General features: G+C 41.6%; 1 protein-coding gene across 9 annotated transcripts in view; it reads right to left on the bottom strand.

Annotated features, from left to right (window-relative positions):
• The window catches only part of dip2ba (DIP2 acetate--CoA ligase B (putative)a), a 65,150-nt gene that overhangs the window by 12,705 nt on the left and 27,654 nt on the right, over positions 1-24,791 (bottom strand). For 2 of the 9 annotated variants that reach the window (XM_086067840.1, XM_086067844.1), the window contains exons 3-29: positions 22,937-23,092; positions 22,726-22,851; positions 21,589-21,825; positions 21,368-21,499; positions 20,794-20,805; positions 20,389-20,508; positions 19,525-19,722; positions 18,192-18,283; positions 18,004-18,114; positions 15,689-15,812; positions 15,331-15,440; positions 15,090-15,192; positions 13,035-13,099; positions 12,855-12,948; positions 12,655-12,774; positions 12,452-12,566; positions 11,640-11,779; positions 11,412-11,548; positions 11,047-11,127; positions 10,833-10,960; positions 10,636-10,750; positions 8,315-8,516; positions 8,118-8,230; positions 6,013-6,093; positions 2,740-2,863; positions 2,433-2,554; positions 2,226-2,337 (exon numbers count right to left, since the gene is read on the bottom strand). In XM_086067840.1, coding sequence (XP_085923966.1) covers positions 2,226-2,337; positions 2,433-2,554; positions 2,740-2,863; positions 6,013-6,093; positions 8,118-8,230; positions 8,315-8,516; positions 10,636-10,750; positions 10,833-10,960; positions 11,047-11,127; positions 11,412-11,548; positions 11,640-11,779; positions 12,452-12,566; positions 12,655-12,774; positions 12,855-12,948; positions 13,035-13,099; positions 15,090-15,192; positions 15,331-15,440; positions 15,689-15,812; positions 18,004-18,114; positions 18,192-18,283; positions 19,525-19,722; positions 20,389-20,508; positions 20,794-20,805; positions 21,368-21,499; positions 21,589-21,825; positions 22,726-22,851; positions 22,937-23,092 — 3,270 coding nt within the window. Of the gene's footprint in view, positions 1-2,225; positions 2,338-2,432; positions 2,555-2,739; positions 2,864-6,012; positions 6,094-8,117; positions 8,517-10,635; positions 10,751-10,832; positions 10,961-11,046; positions 11,128-11,411; positions 11,549-11,639; positions 11,780-12,451; positions 12,567-12,654; positions 12,775-12,854; positions 12,949-13,034; positions 13,100-15,089; positions 15,193-15,330; positions 15,441-15,688; positions 15,813-18,003; positions 18,115-18,191; positions 18,284-19,524; positions 19,723-20,388; positions 20,509-20,793; positions 20,806-21,367; positions 21,500-21,588; positions 21,826-22,725; positions 22,852-22,936; positions 23,093-24,791 lie in introns of all 9 variants that reach the window. The other 7 variants (XM_086067842.1, XM_086067843.1, XM_086067841.1 and 4 more) reach the window with 5 other exon arrangements.

The raw sequence follows: 24,791 nt of genomic DNA on the forward strand, positions 1-24,791 counted from the left end.
AAAACATGGACATTAGCTTAGCATTGCCATAAGACGCAGCTCAAAAACAGAATGTCGTATCTACCTATTCGTTTACATGGCTGTTTTTTACTCAAGCACTAGTCGTGTACACACTCTTCAACATGCTCTTTTCTTATGGTACACAGTCGGGGTTTTTTGTGGTTTTTTTTGGCAAAGCCCTTAGATATTGCATCTAATTGTAACGGATGTGGGAAAAAAGATAGCATTAACATCGTGGCTCATGAATGTGACCAGATGCATAACATTATCCTCCCCGAAGCGCCAACATGGTAAGTGTAAGTTTTAAAACAGCAACTTGAGCAATTATTTGTTTACAAAAAATTTGTAATGTTTTGGCCAATTTTAGACTACAAAAAAAAGAACTTCGATGTAAACTGCCAATCCGCTCTAAAGGACAACCCCTTTCCTCAATAGGGCTGATCTTAAATGACGTCACCTTTACGTCGCGTTTCCTCCTTAATATGGCAAGGTTTTCCTGCGTTCAAAATTACTAGGCGGCCGCCCACAGCCAGAGCAATGGATATCGCTCAACTCATTGGGTGACCGACCATCCTGCGTAGCGCGTATACGCACAGTGTTTGAAGGTTGTTTGTTGTTGACTCACTTTGGCTCAATACTTCGAATCAAAAGACGTTTCTCATTGAAGCAACGCCGGCATAACTAGGATGTTGTGATGACGCACAAAAAAACAAAACAAAAAACAAAAAACCCGATCACACACACGTTTTATTCCAGTGGCAAGCGAGACAACGAAAACGATGACTGCGTTTTGATAATGGTCCAGCTAGGAAATAATGATTATTATTTATTGTATAAATATGCTGCTCCATCTACTCTGTTTGCACATAGACCAGCTTGCAGTCAATCAAAAGCTACTTAGTTTATGGTATGATATCAAAGATGCAACAAAGCGGGGGTCAAGTCCAGCAACTGATTCCTGTTTTTCTATTTTCTCCACCTAATAGCGAGATATTGAAAGTTATATGAGATTATGCTCATTTAATACCAAAAAAGCCAATATAACATTCAGCCTAATTACTTTTATTAACAAAATGGCTTGGTGACACCATGACACTGCTCACATCTCAGTAACGCTGATAGATTAGCATGTCAAAGGCTGAGTAACCAATATTTATACTCAAATAAGAGTAATGTTACATTCCAAAATTAAAAGTAAAAGTTAAAAGAAGTATCGTAAGAGTTAAAAAAGCACTTGCATAACTACGTGAGTACTGTGAGTAATTACTCATTGTAAGAGCGTAGGTGCCTGATTTACTGCAAGGCTTACATGATTGTAAAAATCCTGAAATTTTGCAAGAAATTGTAATATAAAAAAATCAATAGTACAGATTATGAAGGTTCAGGTTAAAATACCTGTAGCGGTGTAGCCGCTTTAAGATTTCGTAGTAAGAATACAGATACTTCAATATAAAGTTACTCAAGTACAAGAAAAAACATACGGTATAATAAAAGTACTCTAAGATGTACAATTTCTTCAACAAGTTCAAGTACATTTATGAACCTGAGTACTGTCCATCTTTTCAAACATATTCAATTTCACATTTAAGCAGCAGTGGCCTCTGTAGGTAAACTCGAGGTCTGTTTGGTGCATTTACAATTCACCATGATGTGTAGTGTCGAGCATGTTGTAACATGGCTAATCACTGAGAAATCAGACGATAAACGTACCTGCACAGACGTTAAAGTCGCTCGTATTGGGTCTGGATTTTCAACGGTTGGCCCATTTCCATCAACCAAATGTAGAGAGCACACTTTGGTGACATTTTTCACATAAATCTCTACCGCTTACATGTTTAGACTCAGCGTAGACATTTCTTTGGATTCCTCCCGAGCTTTGGGAAAGGTATGAAGAAAACTCCCTTCATTCGATCACAGTTGTCATATTGCCAGTCACACACTGGCAGACACGAAAGCAGGAGAAGTTTGTTGTATCCATAACACGTTTGTTAAGGATAATTATGATGAAATAATGAGTCGGTTCTTAAGTTTTGGCTCGCACAAATACACTTGCCTGGCTCAGTTGTTGGTCAGAAAGCAAAATGGCCGCTGCACATGTGCAGTCTGCTATTCTAAAAATAGCAGTTTGGGCATAATTGTGACAAGCCTTATTAGTTCATTAAATTCAGTTTCCACTGTAAATGGTTTTTTTTTACCAGTTCTGTAAACACATGTAAATGACCCACCTGTGTCGATGATTGTGGGCCACGTTTTGACATTGACGCTGGCGGCAGCTTCTCGGGACCTAAGGATCCTCATGAGAGGCTGAGTGGTAAGAATGCAGGATGCTTTGCTCACCTGGAACACACAGCAAGCAATTACACACACATATACACAAGCAAATAATAATCAATTATCAAATATGTTTATTGAACAAGGTAACACAAACTCACGTCAATGATCATACGGACAGTGGGGAGAGTGGCAGCCAGATTTTGAGGGTGGGGCGGCCTCACAGTCACAGGGATGACGCCGGCATAGAGGCAGCCATAGAAGGCAGCTATCAGGTCAATGCCTGCATACAGAGGGGGATAAGGTACAGACACCTTGATCACTAAAATACAATATTTACATAATATAAAAATAATACTGCCAATACTGAGCACTTAGTTCCAAAATGCCTTAGTTACCAGATACCTTAATCCGACATTCTTGTGTCAAAATATGTTTAACATTTTATTTGATGCATTATTTGTTCACCTGGGGGATAAAGCAGCACCACGTTGTCCCCGGTGTTGAGGCCTCCTCGCTCTATAAGGGTGGCTGTGATTTTCTCTGCCCGCTTGTGCAACTGAGCACAGGTGGCCGTGCACACCGCCACCCCCTGCAGCCAAAACACAGGAAGTACAATCAACTACCATTTGGCAACATAATTACATTTACAGTATTATGTTGATGTTAATGCTAGTATTAAATTAGGGTTATATTTATGTACGAGGTGTGTCAGAAATGCATGTACAGTATTTCAATCCAAATTACAAACTAAAGGCTTTTCCCTTCAAAGTAATCCCCTCGGGCCAGTATTTTTAAATAATTTAATATAGATTAAACAGACCACATTTCCAAATCCCAGTTTCCTGACCGTAATGGGTCCTTGGAGCCTTTTGATCAACGCTGACTGATAAACAGCATGAAACAACTAAACAGTGCCTGTGCTTATGATTTTTTTTAGTGCTTAAACATTCATGATCTCTATTTTAAGACGCCATGCAATTGCAAAAATTGTATTTAACCTTATTGCATATACTCAGTTTTAATGACGTGTGCTGTTGACCTCTTGGCCGGGTCACCCTTGTAAAAGAGATCTTGATCTCAGTGTTTTTTTTAATCTGGTTAAATAAAGATTGAAAGGATCAGGATTTTCTATCCTAGTATTTAAAAACTTTGCTGGTTTGGTTCACAATAATTCTGATCCTTTTGGATTGAGATTTCCAAATCCATCCCACCCCTAGTCTCACCCTTCCCTCTAGGTTCACAGACAGGAAACAGAAAGTGTCTTCTGTAGATCTCAAGGCTACGATAAATTGATTTATCAAATGCAAAAGTATAAAATAACCATTCAAAATATTTGTTGTTGCACGGAGTCTGTTCCCTTAAACTTCTCTGTTTAAACAAGACCATGCCAGAAAATACATTATGATGATCATGCCTCCCAAAAACTCCTCAAGATGGAAAGTGAGAGAGCACAGCTGCAAATTCTACAATGCTACAATGCTTCAGCAAAAACACATGAAGTAAAAATTACAATTACTATAAAAAGTAAATGCAGAACAGATTGTAGTGTGAAACGTAAAGTTTTGCTGTTGTTATCATTTTGGGTTGAAGCAATTTATGTCATTGCTTGGATTTTTTGGGGGTATATTTGTGGAATTTGGAATATTCCAGTTCCATTAAAAAAAAGTCCATGATGGGGTTTCATTTATGAAAAAAAGATCTATTTTCACTATTAATTCCTGGAAATGCAAGTGATACTTACAGTATTTACTGATTAGTATACGTGAAACTCACTCTAATCCTACCCCGAAGTGGGATTAATTTAATGCTGTTTTCATGATCAAACTGATCCAGATTTGTGTCTAAAGTTTTGAAACACCAAATACAGATTTAATACTGGATTAAAGGCAGGATTGGAGTTCCAAATCTGGATTTCAATCTTCAGGATTAAATATTTTGTGCTTGCGTGGGTTTTCTCCGGGTACTCCGGTTTCCTCCCACATTCCGAAAACATGCATGGCAGGTGAATTGGACACTCCAAATTGTCCATAGGTGTGATTGTGAGTATGGTTGTTCGTCTCTGTGTGCCCTGCGATTGGATGGCAACCAGTTCAGGGTGTACCCCGCCTACTGCCCGAAGCCAGCTGGGATAGGCTCCAGCAACCCCCGCGACCCTTGTGAGGACAAGCGGTACAGAAAATGGATGGATGGAAATATTTTGATTTTGGATTTGGGTGGATTATGTTTGAAATACTGGTCCCTGGAGTCTAATCTACTTTCCCAGTATTCTCAGCCACATCTGTATGCGATCCTGGATGTACTCATCCGTCACACAGTTTCGCCGCCATGGCCAGCTTGATATTGAGAGTAAAATGGATCGCCTTGACGACAATGTCCTCGTCTTGGGAAAGAAGGGGTTTAACAATACATCACACGGAACCAGGTCAGGTAGTTTTTTTTTTTTTTGTGCTGTTGATCGTCAGAAGAGGAAACCTCATAGTTTGTAGTTTGGGTTTCAAATATATTTCTCGTGACACCAGTCCAGGGAAATTTTCGGACACACTTTGTATTCGGAAGAATCTTACTGTGTAACAATTGTTACACTACTAAAGTGTTTGAGTTGCTTTCACTAAAACAACTGCAGTATATTTAAAGTATGGCATACGTCAATGTCTTTAGCGAGACAAAATTGTAAAAACAACACTTAATAAATGAAAAGAAAAACATCAGGCCTACTTTCAATTAAACTTTTGCAGCTTTTTACAAAATATGAATAATAATGCTTTCATAGCCACATATTAAAATAAAATGTAGAATGTGGTTGCTTTTAGGCCTCTTCCAAAATATTTATTTTAGTCATATCTTTGTCCATTCAACTTTGACACATAAAAATATATATATAAGTTATGATAAAAAAATAAAATAAAATAATGGATAACATTTACTTGCAAAGCGGTATGTGATTATACTGGTCTGTATCATGAATTCACACCAACAATTAGTAATACTGTTAGAATGATTGTCATGTCTCCCATCCAATGTTTCCTCTACAATAGAGACAGCCGATGACGTTACAGAGAGCTGAGGAAAAAATACAGTTTGAATGCTACTGAGATTTTACTGGGTTTAAGATTGATATTGAGAGTAAAATGGATCGCCTTGACGACAATGTCCTCGTCTTGGGAAAGAAGGGGTTTAACAATACATCACACGGAACCAGGTCAGGTAGTTTTTTTTTTTTTTGTGCTGTTGATCGTCAGAAGAGGAAACCTCATAGTTTGTAGTTTGGGTTTCAAATATATTTCTCGTGACACCAGTCCAGGGAAATTTTCGGACACACTTTGTATTCGGAAGAATCTTACTGTGTAACAATTGTTACACTACTAAAGTGTTTGAGTTGCTTTCACTAAAACAATGTATGTGATTATACTGGTCTGTATCATGAATTCACACCAACAATTAGTAATACTGTTAGAATGATTGTCATGTCTCCCATCCAATGTTTCCTCTACAATAGAGACAGCCGATGACGTTACAGAGAGCTGAGGAAAAAATACAGTTTGAATGCTACTGAGATTTTACTGGGTTTAAGATTAGCACAATTGATTAGTAATGCCTTACATTGCTGCGTTACAGCAAAAAGTGACACTGTTCCCGCCATTGTGTTACTTGTGCAACACTAACAAGCACACTACCTATTAATTCAGTACCATGTTGTTTCACAGATGACTTGGATGATTGCGTACTTATTTACTCTACCTTTGCATTCAGCAGCACATAGAGAATATGGTCCGGGTCAGTCAAGGCTCTTGATTGGAGTGCATCAGATAAGAACTGGTGCTGAAAGGGAGTGGAACAGACTTTTATACTGATGGATAATTGGTACATGAAAGCTAATTTATATGAAAACAGAGAGACACATAAAATGAAAGCAACCCTATATCTATGACAGTGACTATGTGACGGTTGTTTGTGAATGTTCACTCAGAGGCGCGCGTGCGCACCCGCGCACACACACACACACACACGCACACGCGTATACACACACACACACACACACACACACACACACACACACACACACACACACACACACACACACACACACACACACACGCACGCACGCACGCACGCACGCGCACACACACACCAAGAGTGTGTCTATGTCCGGAGAAGGTTGTTTTGCCAGGTCATGCTGGGACCATCTGCACTTGCTAACAAGCCATATAGTGGGGGTTGTAAAATATTCTCAGCTACTTAAAAACATGCTGAAAAAAGACAATTCACAGCCACTATCCATTACGCAGCACACATCCAGGATCAGATCCATCAGACTACTAATGTATGTTTAAAAATACCGGTAGTAGCGCATATATTTCCAAATCTAGTCACTACAGAAATTATTTCTTCATTGAAGACTATGTCAATGTGATATCTTATTTATGACAACTCCATCAGCTTTTCAAACGTAAACAGTTTCTTTTGTCTCGCTTGGTCCCCAGGTTTGTGTGGAATTAAGTGCTGCAACAACTATGGATGCCAGCTCGACATAGGCACTACTCCATGGGCAGCCTGTATGTAATCTGAATCCGCTACGGAATCCTGAACAAGGAGAACCTCAAGACTTTCTTTTGTTAATTTGATACTTTTTTTTCCTTTTTCTCCCGCCTCAATTTTTCTCCAATTCGTCCACTGCTTCACTTCACTTCCTCATCAACTCAGAAGATCCAAGTTAGAATTTTAATATTATCCATTTTAACTCATTCACTCCCAATATTGTGTTCTATTGCTATAAAAACATGGAACCTACCAAAAGAAAGATTATAGTCTCTTCTTTCATCAGGAAAAACAATGTATATTTCTATCTGTTTCCGTTTTGCAGCAATTAGCATTAGAATATAGCTAAGTTTTATCATTATTCACAAATGATTTAGAATTGTGAGTAAATTAGCTTTTTTCAACATGGCACTGGTTGATCTCTTTTTGCTCTGCTGCCACCTGCTAGCCGTTTGTGTAATAATTACCATTTCTTCAAACGTTCTTTGCAGTTGAGGCTGCATCAAAGCCTTCTTTATGCTCTAGCATGAAAAAAACATTTAAAAAATATATAGAAATACGTCTTTGGGACACTTAAAACATTTAAAATATAACATATTTATACGTTTTTGGGAGCAAATGAGTTAATAAGAGTAAGTGCAAGTCTTTGTGATTGCCTTACAATTTGGAGTTGGTGCATACCAAAATTGGAGATTACACTAGCCGGGTTTACATGGAGACTTTTAAGTTATTCTGATTGAAATCATTCCGAAGGAAGATCTCTGGTCACCTGTTTACATGTGACATGATCTATTCCGATCTGCCGTTTACATGCTCTTCTCTGTTAATCAGATCAGCCCCATGAGAACATTTACATTTCACCATTGCATTACACCCAATCACTACATAATCTAGAACAGAGATGTCCAAGTCTGGTCCTCGTGAGTACCCCTATACAGCCTGTTTTCCATGTGTCCCTCTGTGTCCCTCTGCTATGACTGCTTCTCGAATACTGAAAAGGGAATGACTGAAAGATTGCTCTTTACACATTGAAAAACAAATTATTAGACATGGGCTTTTCCAGTACTGACTCCCAATGAACCAACTCTCAAATTGAAAAGTCCATTATCTCCTGTAACCCTAATGAATGTATGTCTAATTTTGCTCAATTGTAGGTATGCAGTTTTCCCTTGTTCTAGTCCTCACGACTTACAGTATGTGTAATGCCGTTAGACAAGGTCCAGTTCAGTTACTTTCATATTATTTAGTATATATATCTCCAACATTGTTAACAGGTTTGAACACAGTCAATGTTTATTCTGTGGTACCTTTCGAATCGAATCCTGGTCCTCCACCACACCCAGTTCTCTGCCTGTAGCCTGGGCAATACGTTTTCCTGCCACTAGGTTGCCCACCAGCATACATGCTGGACCAACGTCCACTGCACAGATCAGATGGCAAACAGTCATTTTGAGCAACACCACATCATTCAATTGAGTCGAGTGGCGTAATTTAACTAACTCACCAGGCTGTTTTTGCCGTGGTTTGGGCATGTTGGTGACGCAGGTGTGCGGGCACATGAGGATGTTGCAAGGGTGCAGGTTTCCCTCCAGGAAGTTCTGCTTGGTTTCACAGATGTGGATGCCGCCGAGGGGTGTCTTTGGGAGGGTGTTGGCAGGCACCAGTGCAAGGCAGTATAAACCCACCTGGTGGATACTGTCAATGGCCTGTAGGGAGAAGGTGCATCATTGCACAAATCTCGAAATGAACAGGTTTGCATGTCAAAATTGGTCATTTGTTCCTCATTAATAAACAATGACTCGCAAAAGAAACTCCAACGCCTAGACATAACTATTGTTATGTCTGTCAGTCGCAAATGAAACAGAAATGAAGGCAGAGCTTCTCATCATTCACTTCAAAGAGCCCGCGCATGATTGTCAATAAAAGACTAATTGTCAATTAGTCTCTGCCTGCATGTGCAAGGTGAAAGTGGCGCCTATGAGCATGAGGAGGAGGGAGTGAGGGAGATCAGGGTAGAAGAGAGAACATGCTTGTCTGCAAGAAAAAAAAACAATGAAAACATTCGATGATAGACGGAGACTGTGCGTTGTTGTAGTAATGTCAGTTCCTCTTAAAGGGTCAGTAACATGAAAAATCAACTTTTTGGAGCTTTTAGCCATGTTAAAATGCGAATTCCTCTCCAAAAACATCACTGAAGTGGTGTTTTCCTCCATTCGCCCCTCAATGAGAAATTCTAGGTCATTCTGCTTTCCAAGCACCAGCCCCTCCCAGTCCGAGAAAACGAGCGGGTACTCACTCTATGACGTCATCAGGTGCGGACCCACCCCCGCACCGCCTAAACACACGCCCACATTCTCTGAGACCTTCATGCTCGCAGGATAGTGATAAAAGTAGCCTTTATCAGTAAACATTCTGTTCAAATAAATTCAAAGCAATCAATTATCCTTCACATTTGCAATGCCAAAGTGCAATGACAATTGGCCGTCTTAAATTCCAAGAAATAATGGCCAACACTTGTCCCACTGAGGGTTTTCTGAAAAAAAAACTTGTCGATTTGGACATAAGCTGTGTCCAAATTCACAAGGCTGGGTCCTCTGAATTTGTCGGCTGCATGTCGTCACTACCGGCGCGACTTGACAGCACGCACGGACTTACACATGAATGGACTGTCAGTCAATGCGCTACCAAAAAGCAGCATTGATAATCCATTCATATGCAAGGCCATGCGTGCTGTCGAGTCACGCCGGGAGTGATGTCATGCAGTCGACAAATTCGGCCCGAGACTTTTGAAGCCGCGGGGCCGCCATTTTTGGGATTCCCAAGAAAAGTATCTCGGCATACGCATTTGGCTGCAAAATACCTACATGTGTAGCGGTAAACTGCACAAAACGCCTGTTTAAAAGCTGTGGACGAACATTTCACCTGAAAGTATGATTGAAATAGAAATTGAAAGATGAAAGAAAAAAAAATATATATATTTTTTTAAGATGAAAGAAAAAGAGGCTACATGTTACTTGGTACTTGTTATGCCTAGTGTCCAGAACCATACTTTAAATTTTAGTATTCAGTATATAAAATTATTATAAAGTTAAAGCCAACTTGAGCTTTTCAAGTTCTGAAACTAAAATAAAAATTTTTTTTTACTTATTTGTGTGCTGTATTTGTTTTAAAAGGCAGCAACTTTTTTTTTCCAGTTATTTATTGTTGTTAAAAAATAAACATTTTCAAAGAACGCTGATGTGATTTATTTTTATGTCTATAAGAATAACCGTAAAAATTCAGTTTTTTTCTCAGACTATAATCGTACAACAAAATCTGAAACCGTTGCACCCCTACTAGCTAGTCAGTGGCAAGTTAGTAGCAAGTGTGTATTTATTATTAGAAATGAATGCTCCTTCTTAGAAAACGGTGCCATTTGCAGAAGGTCAAAGAAAGAAGAAAAAAAACTCAGCTCAATACTGCCTAATCAAGCCAACAGCAATGTAACAAAAACAGGAAGTAGAAACCCACCAAATGAAAACCAGTAACACCATTACAGCAAAAGCTGTATCGTTGTATCCTAAGCCCAAGTTTGCTTTCTTCACGCAAATGGGATATTCTTTTTCTGTCATCATTTCAGAAAAAGTGCTACAAAAACACAAAGAGAAAGAATGGCAAAACACACAGAGTTCCTCCTTTGATGCGTGATAAAATGAGGTTTAGTACACCGACGGCATGTCACTCCCAAAATGATAAGAATTTTGGGGCTTATATGTCACCTAAGTTTTGTTGGATCACCAAACTTCTGAGGCATTTCCACTGTGAAGGAGAGAGACCTTTACACACCTGCAGAACTCGACTCATCCACTGGAAGCTGTCCTCCTCACTGGCATCAGGCCGTTGCTCTGCCACAATCACGATCCTCTCATCATAAAAAACCGTCACTGAAAACACGGCGATCCTAGAAATAGTCAGAGGGATGAAAAAACACACAAATTATGAAGTATTACACATTTCATATTATCAAGCATGCATTGTCCCACCTTCCCCTGTAAACTGTTTTGACAGGCTCCACGGCGAGAGCGGTGGCCACCAAGTCATCAGCGCTGTGGCGTCGCCGGCTCACCATCAGCAACCCTTCAATCTTGCCCACAACAAATACCAGGCTGCCCTGTTGGAAGAACACAAAGAGCATCTCAGCGCCTACTAGACGTATACTAACTGTCCGTACTTTTTTTCTTGCTGTATGGGACTTACTGGGCCAATAAATCCAAGTAAACCAGTTCGGGTAAAGGGAACTTCTCCTAAAGGCGCTCCAGATTGGTTGACAGGGATCACCTAAAGGGGCAACACATTAGATTGCAGTATATAAATTCTAAGAAGTGTTATAACTTGACAAAAGAGGCACCATTTGCAGCCAATCTTTTTTATTTTGTGCAATTATTTATACCCAATTTTAATTTCCCGTGTGTTCTGAAATGCACATTCCAAGTGTAGTTATGAGCAGTTAAAAAGGTGTGTGTCTTCAAATAAAAGGGCTTGGTTTCGCTTTTATAAGAATTTCTGGATAACAAAAACATTTCATGTCGAGATGATCTCTTCGATTTGGGTTTTGGACAGACCTCAAAAGTGTTCTTGGTGACCCCAGGAAGACCGTAGTACATGGTGCCACCCGCTCGGGAGCTGATCACAATCTCTCCTATCTCGTCTGTTTTGCACAGCTGAGGCGAGCCATCTGGTTTCACGATGCACATCAGAGCTGAAATACAAATTATGTTCAGAACATCAATTCTGGGTATGGCAACATTTTGTGTTACAATGTTGTCAGAAGTTAGCACATGTGAACAAACCTCCAGGCATAATGTGGCCGACGTCTTGAACAGTGAGAGCCGAATTCTTGTCCTCTGTGTTCACTCTAATCACACTGTGGCTCAGGCCGCCCATGGAGAGGATGGCCCTGGCTGGCAGAGGAGCTCCTCGTGCACCGGGTCTGCAGCGGAGGCAATAGGAGAGGAGATCATGTGAGCCACAGGCTTGACGGATCCAAGTCGTTTCATCCTCAGGGCATTGAATTGATTGCAACTGGACTGTTTTTACAGTGCTTTTTATACAGCGTGCTTTTTGGTTTGTTAGATTTTTTTACAGTGTATGAATGCATGTCTTGATTCGCTAAGTGTGTGATATTGTCAATAAAACTCTTCCATGTGGTGTCGCCTGTACAATACAATACTGTATTGTGCTAGCTTGCTAGTGGTGTTGTGGTGACGCAGAAGTGGTGTATCATTGCAAGTTTTCTCCCCGACAAAACCCACAATGTTGACGAAAACGGCAAAGGCACCTGAGGTTACACCCGAAGAGGAAGAAGCAAAGATTCTCTTGTCACTCACTCATACCACAAGGTAACGAGGCATCTCCTTTTTGTAAATTAAAAGTATGTGTGGCATATAATGTAACTACATCCCAGCTTAATAAAAAGTTTGACCTTCCCAGGGCACTTTTGACCTACTGAAGTCTCATGTGCATAAGAGGAAAAAGCCTTTAGGTTGACCAGGGAATGCCCGCAAGGCCAGATTTGACAGGAAAAATCTGCGCAGCCAGAAAAGTGCACAACAACATGCCTTTTCCCTCTTAGACAAATGGGAGAATATGAACCCTATTGTACCTGCGAATGGCCACCGTCAAAGCTTCAGGTGAGGTGGCACATGGACAGATGACCTCAGGCTTTAGACCGTGAGACTGGAACACATTCAGGAAGGCATCACATGATGACACAGACCCTAACAGCATAAAACAAAGGTGGAAAAGAGTTATATCACTAAACCAAGAAAATGTCTACATAACGTTAAAAAAAGGGATGCGACTCACATGGGTTTGCCCCATCGGCTACAATAAGCATTCGGATGGAGGACAGGTTGGTGTCCCTCTGATCTTTGTGGGCCATCATTGCCCAGTGAAGGTCACGGCACTTCACCAAGGCCACGCGGGCTGTGACATGACAAGAAACATGATGCACCCTGACAAACAATAGACAGACAACTATCATAAGAAGAGTGATGAAGGCAAACCTTTGTGAATGTGCACCCTCTGCACCCAGGACATGGGACAGGCTTTCATCACGGAATACGGCACAGTAATGGTATGAATTCGATTCATGACACTCTGTAAGGACCACATGCACATTGTCAATATTGGGATTTCCTACCAGTCTCATGGCTAGAGAGGACAAATGGCCCCACTTATCTTACCGTTAAGACGCCATGCCACAAGCCCATGTCTTTTTTGCAGTCCAACACATTGACCAGAGTCTCACCTAAGATGAAAATAAGCAACACAATTAGCAAATTGGAGACACACACACACACACACACACACACACACACACACACACACACACACACACACACACACACACACACACACACACACACACACACACACACACACAATGAGAGCTAATGCTTTGTCTAGTGTCGTGTGGTGCCCAATTAAGTGCCCAAATAGGCGCCCATCGACAAAATTATCATTGTTAGTGTTGGTCATTCTGATTCAGTCCTACTCAAATAGTGGAGCATCATTAACACATCATAAGCAAATTCAATACAGCCTACCACTGCGAGTTACAACAAATTGCAATCCAAAAAGGTGGGAGGATGGAAACAGCCACTGGGTCTCTTCCAATCGCTTTATTGGGACATATTGTGACAAAAAAAAACAGTAAAAACACGCACATTCTTAGTCGACTTGTCAACAGCCTGAACTGACGCCAGAGTGAGTGGCTAATGCTAAAGCCAGTTAATAGCCCAACAACTGTACATCCTCGATGGCTCAATTCTGTCATTAACCAGGCCACACATTAAACGTCATAGATATTGTGCTGTAGAATTTGAGGATGGTGATCCCAAGCAGACAAAAATAACAACTACATCTCACATGCATACATGTAGTACAGTATAAACAAGAAGCTAAAAAAAAAATCTATATGAATTAGGGTTGGGCGGTATTACAGTGATGGTATCCGGGGGTGTCTAAAAATGGCAACAGCGTCACTTTCAATGTTGTCATAGTAAAAAGAAGAAAACATTTTGGGGATAGTACATATATTGTACTTGTGTTTTCAAATTAATAATATTATAACGATTAGTATTAAAAGTATTTAAAATTATTAGAAGGCTTCTATTAGTCATGTGACAGTCACATGACCGCCCATTAGACAGAACGAGACAAGATGGCCACTCAAGCGCCTTGGTCCCCCTAATAAAGGCAACTGCTATAATTTGGCAGCAAATGTCGATGAGGCCTGTATGCAAAATCTGCATGAAGACGGTAATGTAAAATGAAATATACTTTGCATTTCTGGACTCATATAGGAACAACAACCCCTCGCTGACTGCTGAAAAGAGATGAGTTTGTCACCAAAAGGTTCAGCAACTACTACTATAGTTCAGACCATAGTCCCATGACCTCCAGAAGCGCGCCACAGAGCGCTATTTATACGAAAAATTAGGAAGTCCCTTGGTTTCGTCCATGAACACGTCAACCTGAGACGGCAGCACGCAGGTGAGCGTTTAGTTTGTGTCTGCTTAGTTTGGTGAGCTTTCGTGCATGTTAAGATCCCTAAATGTGATTCATCAGGAGCAGCATACATAAAAGAAAGGAAGAGGAAGAAAAAAAAGAGATAAGCTATGTTCAAACTCCTAATTCACTATAGTCCCACACTATATAGTTAATATGTGATATTATTGCTCCTAGTCGCATTTCACGTGACCACCGTCCGTACCTGTTATGACAAATCACACATACATCTCAGACTATTTACTGTGAATAAAAATATGTTAAAACTGTATTTTATTTCCTTTGTTGTACATATTTTCAAACAAAACAAATTTTATATTTTCATAATATATAGTTGATGTATGGCTTTGATTCTTTCGCTTGCGCTGTCGCTCGCGCCATTTGTTTTTTTCCATACTCGCAATGCATTGTGGTCTATATCAACCGGTTGAGTGACCATCAATGTTCGCTACTTTTTAAAGTGCATTGTGGGTAATTTTGAGTACACTGCATTTTTTTTTCTGTTGGACATTCCGACACCGCTACAAAATGGCGTGACCCCTCCCTTAGTAGTGCACTATATGGGAAGTAGTGTGCACATTCGGACACAGCCATAGAAGAGGAAGAAGGAGAAGAAGAAGAGGAATTAGAATGCCTACAAAATAAAAATAGGACCTAGTTGCTGCTTAGGCCCTTTTCAACGCCACGTTTAAATCCCGTCCCTAAATATTGTCTCATTACAAACTGACCTTCGCAGTAGTTGCAGGCCTGTGTCAGTGCTTGACAGTGAGTCAGCATGGAGATCTTGGACACAGCCACTCCCATCACGGTACCCTCCTTGCTGGCTTTGTACTGTAATGAATGGAAACACACACAAACGATATTTAGACAAGAAGCGTAGGTCAACCAGTAATTTCAATACTAAATTACACATTTGTGAGATTTCATAAGCTACAAGATCAGAACAATACATTTGCCTTCAGTGCGTACCTCAATGTAGGCAGTGTCAGTGTTTGCGGTGGGTATATGAGGCTGCCAATCTTTGGAAGGTTTGGTCAGGTATTTGGTGTCCGTCACCACCCATTTCATTCTTGGCCATCCTGAAGAAAGTGAACAAGTTTTAGCTGACACAAGGAGTAGGGAAACCACTTGATGGGCATCATTAAAACAATGCTTTCACTTAGCAGTTCCCACTGCTCACATAGAGATGCCAAGCAAATATCAACACCACAATGTAGTCTTTCTAATGATGACCTCTTGTAATAGGTCCCCAGGAAGCACATACGGTACAGTATAACCAAAGCTGAGCCATTAGTACATATTGGTGAGAGCCTGAGAACTGCCTGACCTTTGAACTGGATGATCTCTCCATTTGGTGTCTTGGGCAGCCCTTTGAGACACACTTCGCTGGTCAGTGCCAGACTGACGCCACAGCTGCCCAAGAGGAAGCCTATCTGTTGGCTGCCTGCATCCTACGGAGAGAGAAAACAGCTGATTAGTATCAAAGCTCAAAGCTCAAAGGTGGTGGGGGTGGGGGGTGTCTGGGGGCCTGGGTTGGGGTGGATGGGGGGCGGGGGGGTCTTGGGGGTTGCGGGAGCTGTGGACCGGTGGGGTGCCTGGCGGGCCTGCAGTGCCCCGTCCTGCTGCATTGCGTTGGGGGCGCGGGCCGTGTTGGGGTGGGGGGCGCTCCTGCTCCTGGGTTTGCTCTCCGGCCGGTGGCCCTGGCGGGGCCCGGGGGTGGTCCTTTGGCGCTGCCGCGGCCTGGGTCTTGCGCTTGCTCTGTCCTGGCAGGGGTCGACGGGTCCCCTCTTTGGTGGAGATTTTCATGCATGCCAGATCCACCACACCAGCATCTATCGAAACTCAGACACAATCTGCTTCTTCCTCAGGTCATTAAATCGGTGGAGGCTGGTGTCTGTGGATCTCACTCTGCTTCGTTTGTCCTTCCTTCCTTTCCTCAGTCTCTCCTTTGGGTCTCTTGAGGTCTCCCTCATTTGTTGGAATTTAGATGTTTCTGGGGTTGGTGAAGAACTCTGGTTGGTGGCCCGGTGGGTGGTGTCTAGTCGGTGCTGGATTTCACTTTCCTTTGTTTTCTTTGGTCCTTCCTCGGGTCTCATGACGGCGGTGTTCGGTTTAGGTGAACGGTATGGGATTTTTTTAAATAGGTTTTTGGTGAACTAACGCACGCACGCACGCACACACGCACATACACATACACATACTCACCCACATACAAATCTTTTTTTTAAAAGGAGCAATGATGATGACATTACCGAATGAACAATACTGAGCTCTTTAAAGAAAAACAAAAACAAAAAAAATCAAGCTGGCAGAAGCCTGATAATGATCCTGATCAGATGAATCACGTGTGTTGGAAAAGGGAAAATAGTGGTTCTCACACAAGGGTGGCTAGGATTTTATTTATTTATTTTTTAACTGTTAGTTGCATTGTCTGAGGTTTCATCAACCAGTGCCAAGTTGCCAACGCTGTCAAAGGGATGTTTTGTGTGATTGTGTATGCTCATGTGCATGTTCGTGTATGTGCGTAACAGGGATGTAGTCAAGTCCACCTTTATCGAGTCCAAGAGAAAAGCGTAAGAGAGAGAAATACTATTTCCACGACCACAAAATTAGAGATACTTCATTATAATTATGCTCAACACTCTTCTTAGATGGCAAGGAACCTTTTGCTTTATTAACCCTGTGTGCAGATAAACAACAAAAACTATTTAAAAAATAATGTTACTTTATGGTGGTCGACCTCACAGTAGAGACATGAGACAAGGAGGAGAGGCCCCCGGGAACAGCAAACTGCAGTGAGCAGTGAGAAGTGGCTACAAAACAGCGCCAAACGAAAACCTAATGAATGAACGTGAACGCTTTGCTGCAGCAAGGTTTGCTGTTGCTGATTCCCACCCAGATTCTGTGAATACATAAAAAAAACCTAATGCACAATGATTGTTTGGTTCAGCATATGAAGATCACTGCTATCATTGTCATCATGATATTTTAAGTTTCATTTGAAGGAGGCCGTTAATTTTCAGAAATATAAACAGTCAAGTCGATAAAAATATTTTGTGCGTCCAATGGCCGAAGGCATAGACAAGTCCAACTGCCAAGCAGTCAAAACACAGACAAAAGAAAAAGTGTTGAACAATACTGAAAAAAAAAGTGTTGAGTAAGTCCGGACTAGAGTACTTCAGCCCTGGAGTGTAGACACGACAACCGACTAAGAGAAAGAGCAGGAGCAGGACTTTTTAGTGTTGCTGTCGTCAACGAAAATCAGGACGAAATATATTCGTCAACAAACCTTTATCACATCAGGGTGATGAGATGCAACTAAAATGCTGGTCATGTGACAATAATGATTTGTTAAATCTGTAATACCATATTGTTGTCGAGTAGGAACGAGACTAAATGTGGTTTACAAAATAAAAACTATGCTAAAATGTCTCTTCATTTTCGTTGACCAAAAAGAAACGTGACTAAATGTTCCAAAATGTCGTGGTATTTCTGTTTCCTGGGTCCCGGCATCTTTTCCTCAATCCTGACGAGTGTTAGTATTTGGATCAGAAGAATACGATGATCTAGAACTTGGTTAGCACAATTTGACGCTGACAAGGGGATCGTGTCTTTTTAGAACCTTGATTACATTGTCCTTACTTGTTTTGAAAGTGGTACTTCAATAGGCACAGGGATGACTTCAGCCAACAAACAGCCATAGAATGCAACCCAGAACATTCCCGGGTCACTGTTTGGGTAAACCAGCGCCACCTAGGAAAAATAAAAAAGATAACATCATGTCTGTCACGTGTGTACACTCTACGTGCAGTGATTCGACATGCTCTTACTCGATCTCCAGGTTGTAGCACAGGTTCCGTCTTTGTGCCTAGTTTATTCAGTAGCGTGTAAGCCAGTTTCAAACTGCGACTCCACAGTTTGCCTAAAATAAATAAATAAAAAACGTTGGTGAAAAAGTTAAACAAAATTTCTATAATTGGAGCCATTACCATATATGACATCATACGAAATGAGCCATTAGCGAACTGCACTAGACCTCATTTTAGCCAACATGAAAGGATTAACTGTGCATGTGTGTTTTGCCTTTGCTTTGGCTTTTGTGACACTTTTTCTTACGGATAACGTGAAGTAAGCAGACTTCCTCTCTAAGCAGAAAAAAAAGCTCACGTGTCCAAGTACTTTCATTCAGAATGAATCAGCATCATGATAGTTTGAGATGGGCAGCAGTCATATGGGTGATTCAGCAGCATTGCTTCTGTTAAGGCATGTTGAACAAAATTACCGCTTTTATTTTATTTTTTAACTCTTCTTGTTTTCTTCACTTGCACAAAACTGATAGGAATAGCCGGCAGCTTCTTATGTACAAAGGATTTTAATTTCAATCTTCTGTAGCCGGATTGACATGCAGACTTTGTCATTCTGATCTCTGGTCAGCTGTTTAAATGTGACATGATCTATTCTAATCTGGCATTTACATGTGCCACTACATCAATCAGAACAGCCGCTTTAAAGCCGCGTGACACGTGCAGCCCGATCAAGACATCACGCAATTTATCAAGGTGGATTTCAGTCATCTCTTTAGCAAAATAGTTGTAATTGTTTTTATTTGCTTATTAAGCAACAGCATGATAAAAACAACTTAGTTTAAAACCAGTTCTACCATCGCAGATGGTAGAACTGGTGTCGAAACCAGTTCTACATCGCTGTTTGGAAGCTGTCATTTTCAAGTGCGTAAAACAACTTTGACAAGAAGGAACACTGATTGAAGACGTAGATCACAACTTAATCTCCTCACACTAAAAGCCGACTGGTTAACTGCCATGTCACCAGATCACTCATGAACATAATGATGTTTTTTTGTCCAATCGCAGGGTACATATAGACAACCATTCCCACTTACATTCACACCTACGGGAAATGTAGTCTTCAATTAACTTACCATGCATGTTTTTGGAATGTGGGAGGAAACTGGAGTAACGGGAGAAACCCACACAAGCATGGGGAGAACATTCAAACTCCACACGAGTACGACAATTATATTGTCAATGAAATCATTGCCTGTATTGCTATTAAAGGTATTCTTCCAAATTGACATTCACAGAACAGATTATCATTTAACTTTGAGCTACCACTATTGACAATTTGTAACAAATTGTTGCTCACCATATGTGACAGTGTAGAGGGGTTTTCCTGTAATGTCCAGCGCTGTGAGGGCGGGGCTTTTGGCCTGGGTGGCCCCCCAGCGAGCAAGGGCCGCTTGCAGGGCAGGAGGCCAGTTACTAACAACACCAAGAGGCTCCCCCTTCACTGGGATGATTTGACGACCGTCCGGTTTTGGGGTGTTGGGGTCTGGCTGGGGAACTGGAGGAAAAAAAGGTTCATGACAAAAAGTATGGGTGACCTTTGTTGTAATGAATGTAGGGGTGTCAGTCGATTATTTTTTTTAATCGTAATTAATCACATGACTTCAATAGTTAACTCACAATTAATCACAAATTTATTATCTGTTCTAAATGTACAATAAAATGTACAATAAAATATTTTTTTCTAAGTTTCTTACTCTTGTTAAGATAAAAGTGGAACAAATTTTTAAACTAATAGAAATATGGCTGCATATTTTAGTCATTGATACAGTAATTTCATAATAATTCATAAAATTGAGTTAAAATTAAAAAGATGTAATGTACTGTTAAAAAAATAAGTGATATTGATTTGTGTTGATGTCATTTTTCTGCCACTAGATGGCATAATTAAGAGCTAATCTTTAACATGAAGTAACTTGTAAAATTCTGTACTTTTTTTTAAATTGGAAAATACAACTTGACTCCAGTCTCCACAAATATGCATTATTATAAAAATTTTCATACTGCTAAATTGTGACATGGACGTGTCTGCTGCGTTGCAACTGGAATTCCCCCAGTACATGTTTTCCAAGTAAGTGGGCGGTTAAAGGAACTTGAAATCAACTCAAAATTAACACACTAATTTTGACACCCCTAAATGAAATAAATGTATTTATTTTCTCACCTTCAACTATTTCCTCCGAGTCGTCGAGGAAAAATTCACTGAGTGGTGGTCTTTTGGGCCGTTTGAGCGTGTTTAGCAACTGTTGAATCTTGGTGGACACTCTGCTGTTGACAGGCACACCTGCATAAACAACCACCACCATCAACAAAGAAACCAATAAAGCTAAACATTAACCACATATGCAACTCACACACATTGCTATTGTAGTACACGCTCACTCACACAGCCAAGGTCAAAATCAGCTACAGGAAAGATTTGAAAGCGAGTTGGACGGACACAGTTCGGAGAATTAAGGGAAAAGAGCCTAGGAGGTTGTCTAAGTCTAAGTCACGAGACAAACATGGAGAGTGAAAAGCAAGCTGACACGGACGTCTTCGGCATCCCATCCCATCCCACTTGTATTACCTTGTCGTTTTCCTTTTTAAATGAAAGTCAAGATGGATTAATGGACCCAAAAGAAAGAAGACAAAAAAAATACGTGTGATTAGCGCCATGTTGCTTGACTTAATTGAACACACTCAACTGTGTGTCATCACCATAGATGCCTATTAATAAAATGGTTTAAAAAAATGTCATTAATTTTAGTAGCTCAATTAAAAAAGGGAAACATTATTGATAGAGTCACTACACACAGTGTGAAGTAGTTCCTGGTTTTATTTTTTGGGAAGTTTTGATGAGAGTAGCTCAGCTGACAAAAAAAAAAAAATCACCATCTTAAGAAATTAGAACATTACATAAGATTTTTTTTTTTCAAAAAGACTTTTAGGTAGGAATTGGCAAATATTTAATGAATCTGCATAATACACATACTGTAGTTTCACATTTTGAATTGAACTACTGAAACAAATTATATTTTCTTAGATATTATAAAGGTAATTGGTTAAGAAGTGATTGCTGGGTTTTATTTCTCACAGTAAAAATGTACACAGGCACACACATCTTTTGTGTGATTGTATGCATGTGTGTGCGGTGTATCTACCATCAGCAGTATCCAACATGCTAGAACGGCTCTGCCCACGGCTCATGCCCCTGACGGCGGGAGGCAGGTCCATTCTCGAGCCTTTGTCGTGGGCAGTGGAGGACGATGTCACATCTGGAGGAACACAGTTCTCTAATGGACAACCACAAAGCGGGCGTGCTAAGGTAGATGTCTACAGAGCATAACAAACAATTCATGTGTTGTTGATAAAGGGAGTTTACCGATGCGCGTGTGTGCTAGTACATCGGCCAGTGCAGAAGCGGCAGGCTGAGTCGGGGGCTGGGGCTGACTTTTCGGCTCTCCATGGGAGAGGGTGGAGGACGCCGATGAGGAAGTGGAGGAGCTTTGGACGGAACGGTTGATCCAGTAATCAGGACTTTGCAGGCCCTGGGCCAGCACCGCACTGAGAGCGGCCTTTCTGCGCAGTGAACCCTCATCCTCTGATGCAGAAGATGTGTCTGGTGGAAAGAAAAACATTTGAAAACATTTGAAATTTGTCATTGGTCAATATTCATACGCAAGTGCACCATAAAGATCCAATATCTATTTTTATTTTATTTAATTTTTTACAATTTGCAGTTACATGTGTCTGACATTAACGGTAGCCCGTGGTTACCACCTGCCTGTTTTCGCTTAAATTGATCAATCATCTTGACTCTTTTTACCCCCATTCTATTGCTCCCAATCACTGCCTACTTGCGTGTATATTGTTGTGCATTATTGAGTCTGCAGACATCACTATTTCATCGACAAGTAGGCCTACATATACAAATATACATTACGTTAAGTATTGTTTTAAATCACAATATTGATATATTTTACATCCATGTTATTCGACATGACCTAATTCAGAAACTTTCCTCAAGTTGTGTGAGAATGTGGATATTTCTTTTAGTGGCTGCCTTGATCGCTCGTACTTGCGTGCATTTTGACCACTAAGACTATAAGTTTCACAATTTCATCCACTGGTAGGCCTACATTTACAGCATAATTATGAATAAAGTACTGTTTTAATTAAGGGACAGTCCAGTTCTGGCAGGGCCACCACAACTTGGGACTCATGGTGGCCTAATAGGGCAACCGACTTAATGGACAATGTTAAAAACATGGGAAAAAATTTTTTTAGCCCCGCTCATTCATCATTAAAGTTAAGACTGGTTAATGCCTGCTTATTCTTGTGACGATTAAAAATGCTAAAATGTCACCTCAAACATTGCCTATTTTGTGAATTAAGCTTGAATGATGGTGATAAATTCAAGATAGACCAGTGTCATGGAACATGACAAAATGTGTGCCAACTTGAAGGTACCTCTCCTGAAGCATATTAAAGCGAGTAAGACATTAGCCGTTGTTTGTACCTGGAGGCGTGCAGGCATCACCAGGAGACTGGACAAAGGCTGAGCGTCGCTTGGTTGGCATGGGTAGGGCCATCTTCTCTTCTTTGTGTTTGGCTAGCGCTGCCTGCACAGCTTCAGTGTGAATGTCTAAACAAATGAATATAGAGAATGAGAAAATAATTCTGTAAACTATAATAAACATTACATCAGAAACTTTGTGGTTTGTTTGTACCTGATCTGTAGCGCTCATCTCTAGCCCCTCCACTCCGGTGTGCACGATGGTGTCTGGAGGCAGAAGATGTGGAAGGGCCCGGGGCTTCAGGACTCGGCGTGGGTTCACTGCTGTGGCCACCAGAAAGCTGCACATCTGGTAGAGTCACATCTGCATCTGGAGCAAGAATACTACAGTTATAACTATAGAGGGATCACACTCCTCAGCCTGGTAAGGTCTATTCAGGGGTGCTGGAGAGGAGGGTCTGTCGGGAAGTCGAATCTTGTGGAACAGTGGACCAGCTCTACCTCGGCAGGGTCCTCGAGGGTGCATGGGAGTTCGCCCAACCGGTCTACATGTGTTTTGTGGATTTGGAGAAGGCGTTTGACCGTGTCCCTCGGGGAGTCCTGTGGGGGGGGGGGGGGGGGGTGTCCTTCGGGAGTACGGGGTACGGAGCCCCCTGATACGGGCTGTTCGGTCACCTGTACGACCGATGTCAGAGTTTGGTCCGCATTGCTAGCAGTAAGTCGGATTCATTCCCAGTGAGGGTTGGACTCCGCCAAGGCTGCCCTTTGTCACCGATTCTGTTCATAGCTTTTATGGACAGAATTTCTAGGCGCAGCCGAAGCGTTAAGGGGGTCCAGTTTGGTGGCCTCAGTATAGCATCTCTGCTTTTTGCAGGTGCTTCATCAAGCCATGATCTCCAACTATCACTGGAGCGGTTCGCAGCCGAGTGTGGTTCGCGGTTCGCGGTTCGCAGTCGAACGGTTGGGATGAGGATCAGCACCTCCAAATCCGAGACCATGGTCCTCAGACGGAAAAGGGTGGCGTGCTCTTTCCGGGTCGGGGAGGAGATCCTGCCCCAAGTGGAGGAGTCTTGTTCATGAGTGAGGGCAGGAGGGAGCGGGAGATCGACAGGCGGATCGGTGCAGCGTCTGCAGTAATGCGGACTCTGTATCGGTCTGTGGTGGTGAAGAAGGAGCTGAGCCAAAAGGCGAAGCTCTCGATTTACCGGTCGATCTACGTTCCTACCCTCATCTATGGCCATAAGCTGTGGGTTGTGACCGAAAAAACAAGATCCCGGATACAAGCGGCCGAAATGGGTTTCATCCGTTGGGTGTCCGGCCTTAGAGATAGGGTGTGAAGCTCGGCCATCCGGGAGGGACTCAGGGTCGAGCCGCCTATCTGGTTTGGATACCTCCTGGACGCCTCCCTGGAGAGGTGTTCCGGGCATGTCCCACCGGCGGGAGGCCCCATGGACGACCCAGGACACGCTGGAGAGACTATGTCTCTCGGCTGGCCTGGGAACGCCTTGGGATCCCGTTGGAGGAGCTGGTTGAAGTGGCTTGGGACAGGGAAGTCTGGGCTTCTCTCCTAAAACTTCTGCCCCCACGATCCGACAACGGATAAGCGGTAGTAAATGTATGCATGGATGGATGGATGGGTAAGATAAAAAACTATTATAGCCCAGATCTGGAGAAATAGCTGATGGAGGCTGAAAATATAATAATATATAATATATATATATATATATATATATAAATAAATGCTGCACGATACACTAAGAGCACCTCTTAATTTACCAGTACAATAAAACTTCTGAACATAACTTCCTGTATTAGCAGAGAGCATGAAACTAGTGTGGTTTTCTTGGGAATCCAAGTCCTTTGGGGATATGACACCTCAGATGGATAGCGATACTGGGGTGATGTTGGAGGGGCATGGGGGCTGTTCCCTCAACAAGAGGATAACTGCTTTCTGAATAGTTCCCAGATCTTCTCATTTTAGTTGTCCGTCGAGGTGGTCACCAAAATTCTGGTCCAGCATAGTTGACCTTAAATTGGGGTGAATGTGGCCCCTGAGCTAAAATGAACTT

This window comes from Leptonotus elevatus, chromosome 2 (genome assembly GCF_054856555.1).
Source record: "Leptonotus elevatus isolate MCC_2025b chromosome 2, RoL_Lele_1.0, whole genome shotgun sequence".
Taxonomy (NCBI): domain Eukaryota; kingdom Metazoa; phylum Chordata; class Actinopteri; order Syngnathiformes; family Syngnathidae; genus Leptonotus; species Leptonotus elevatus.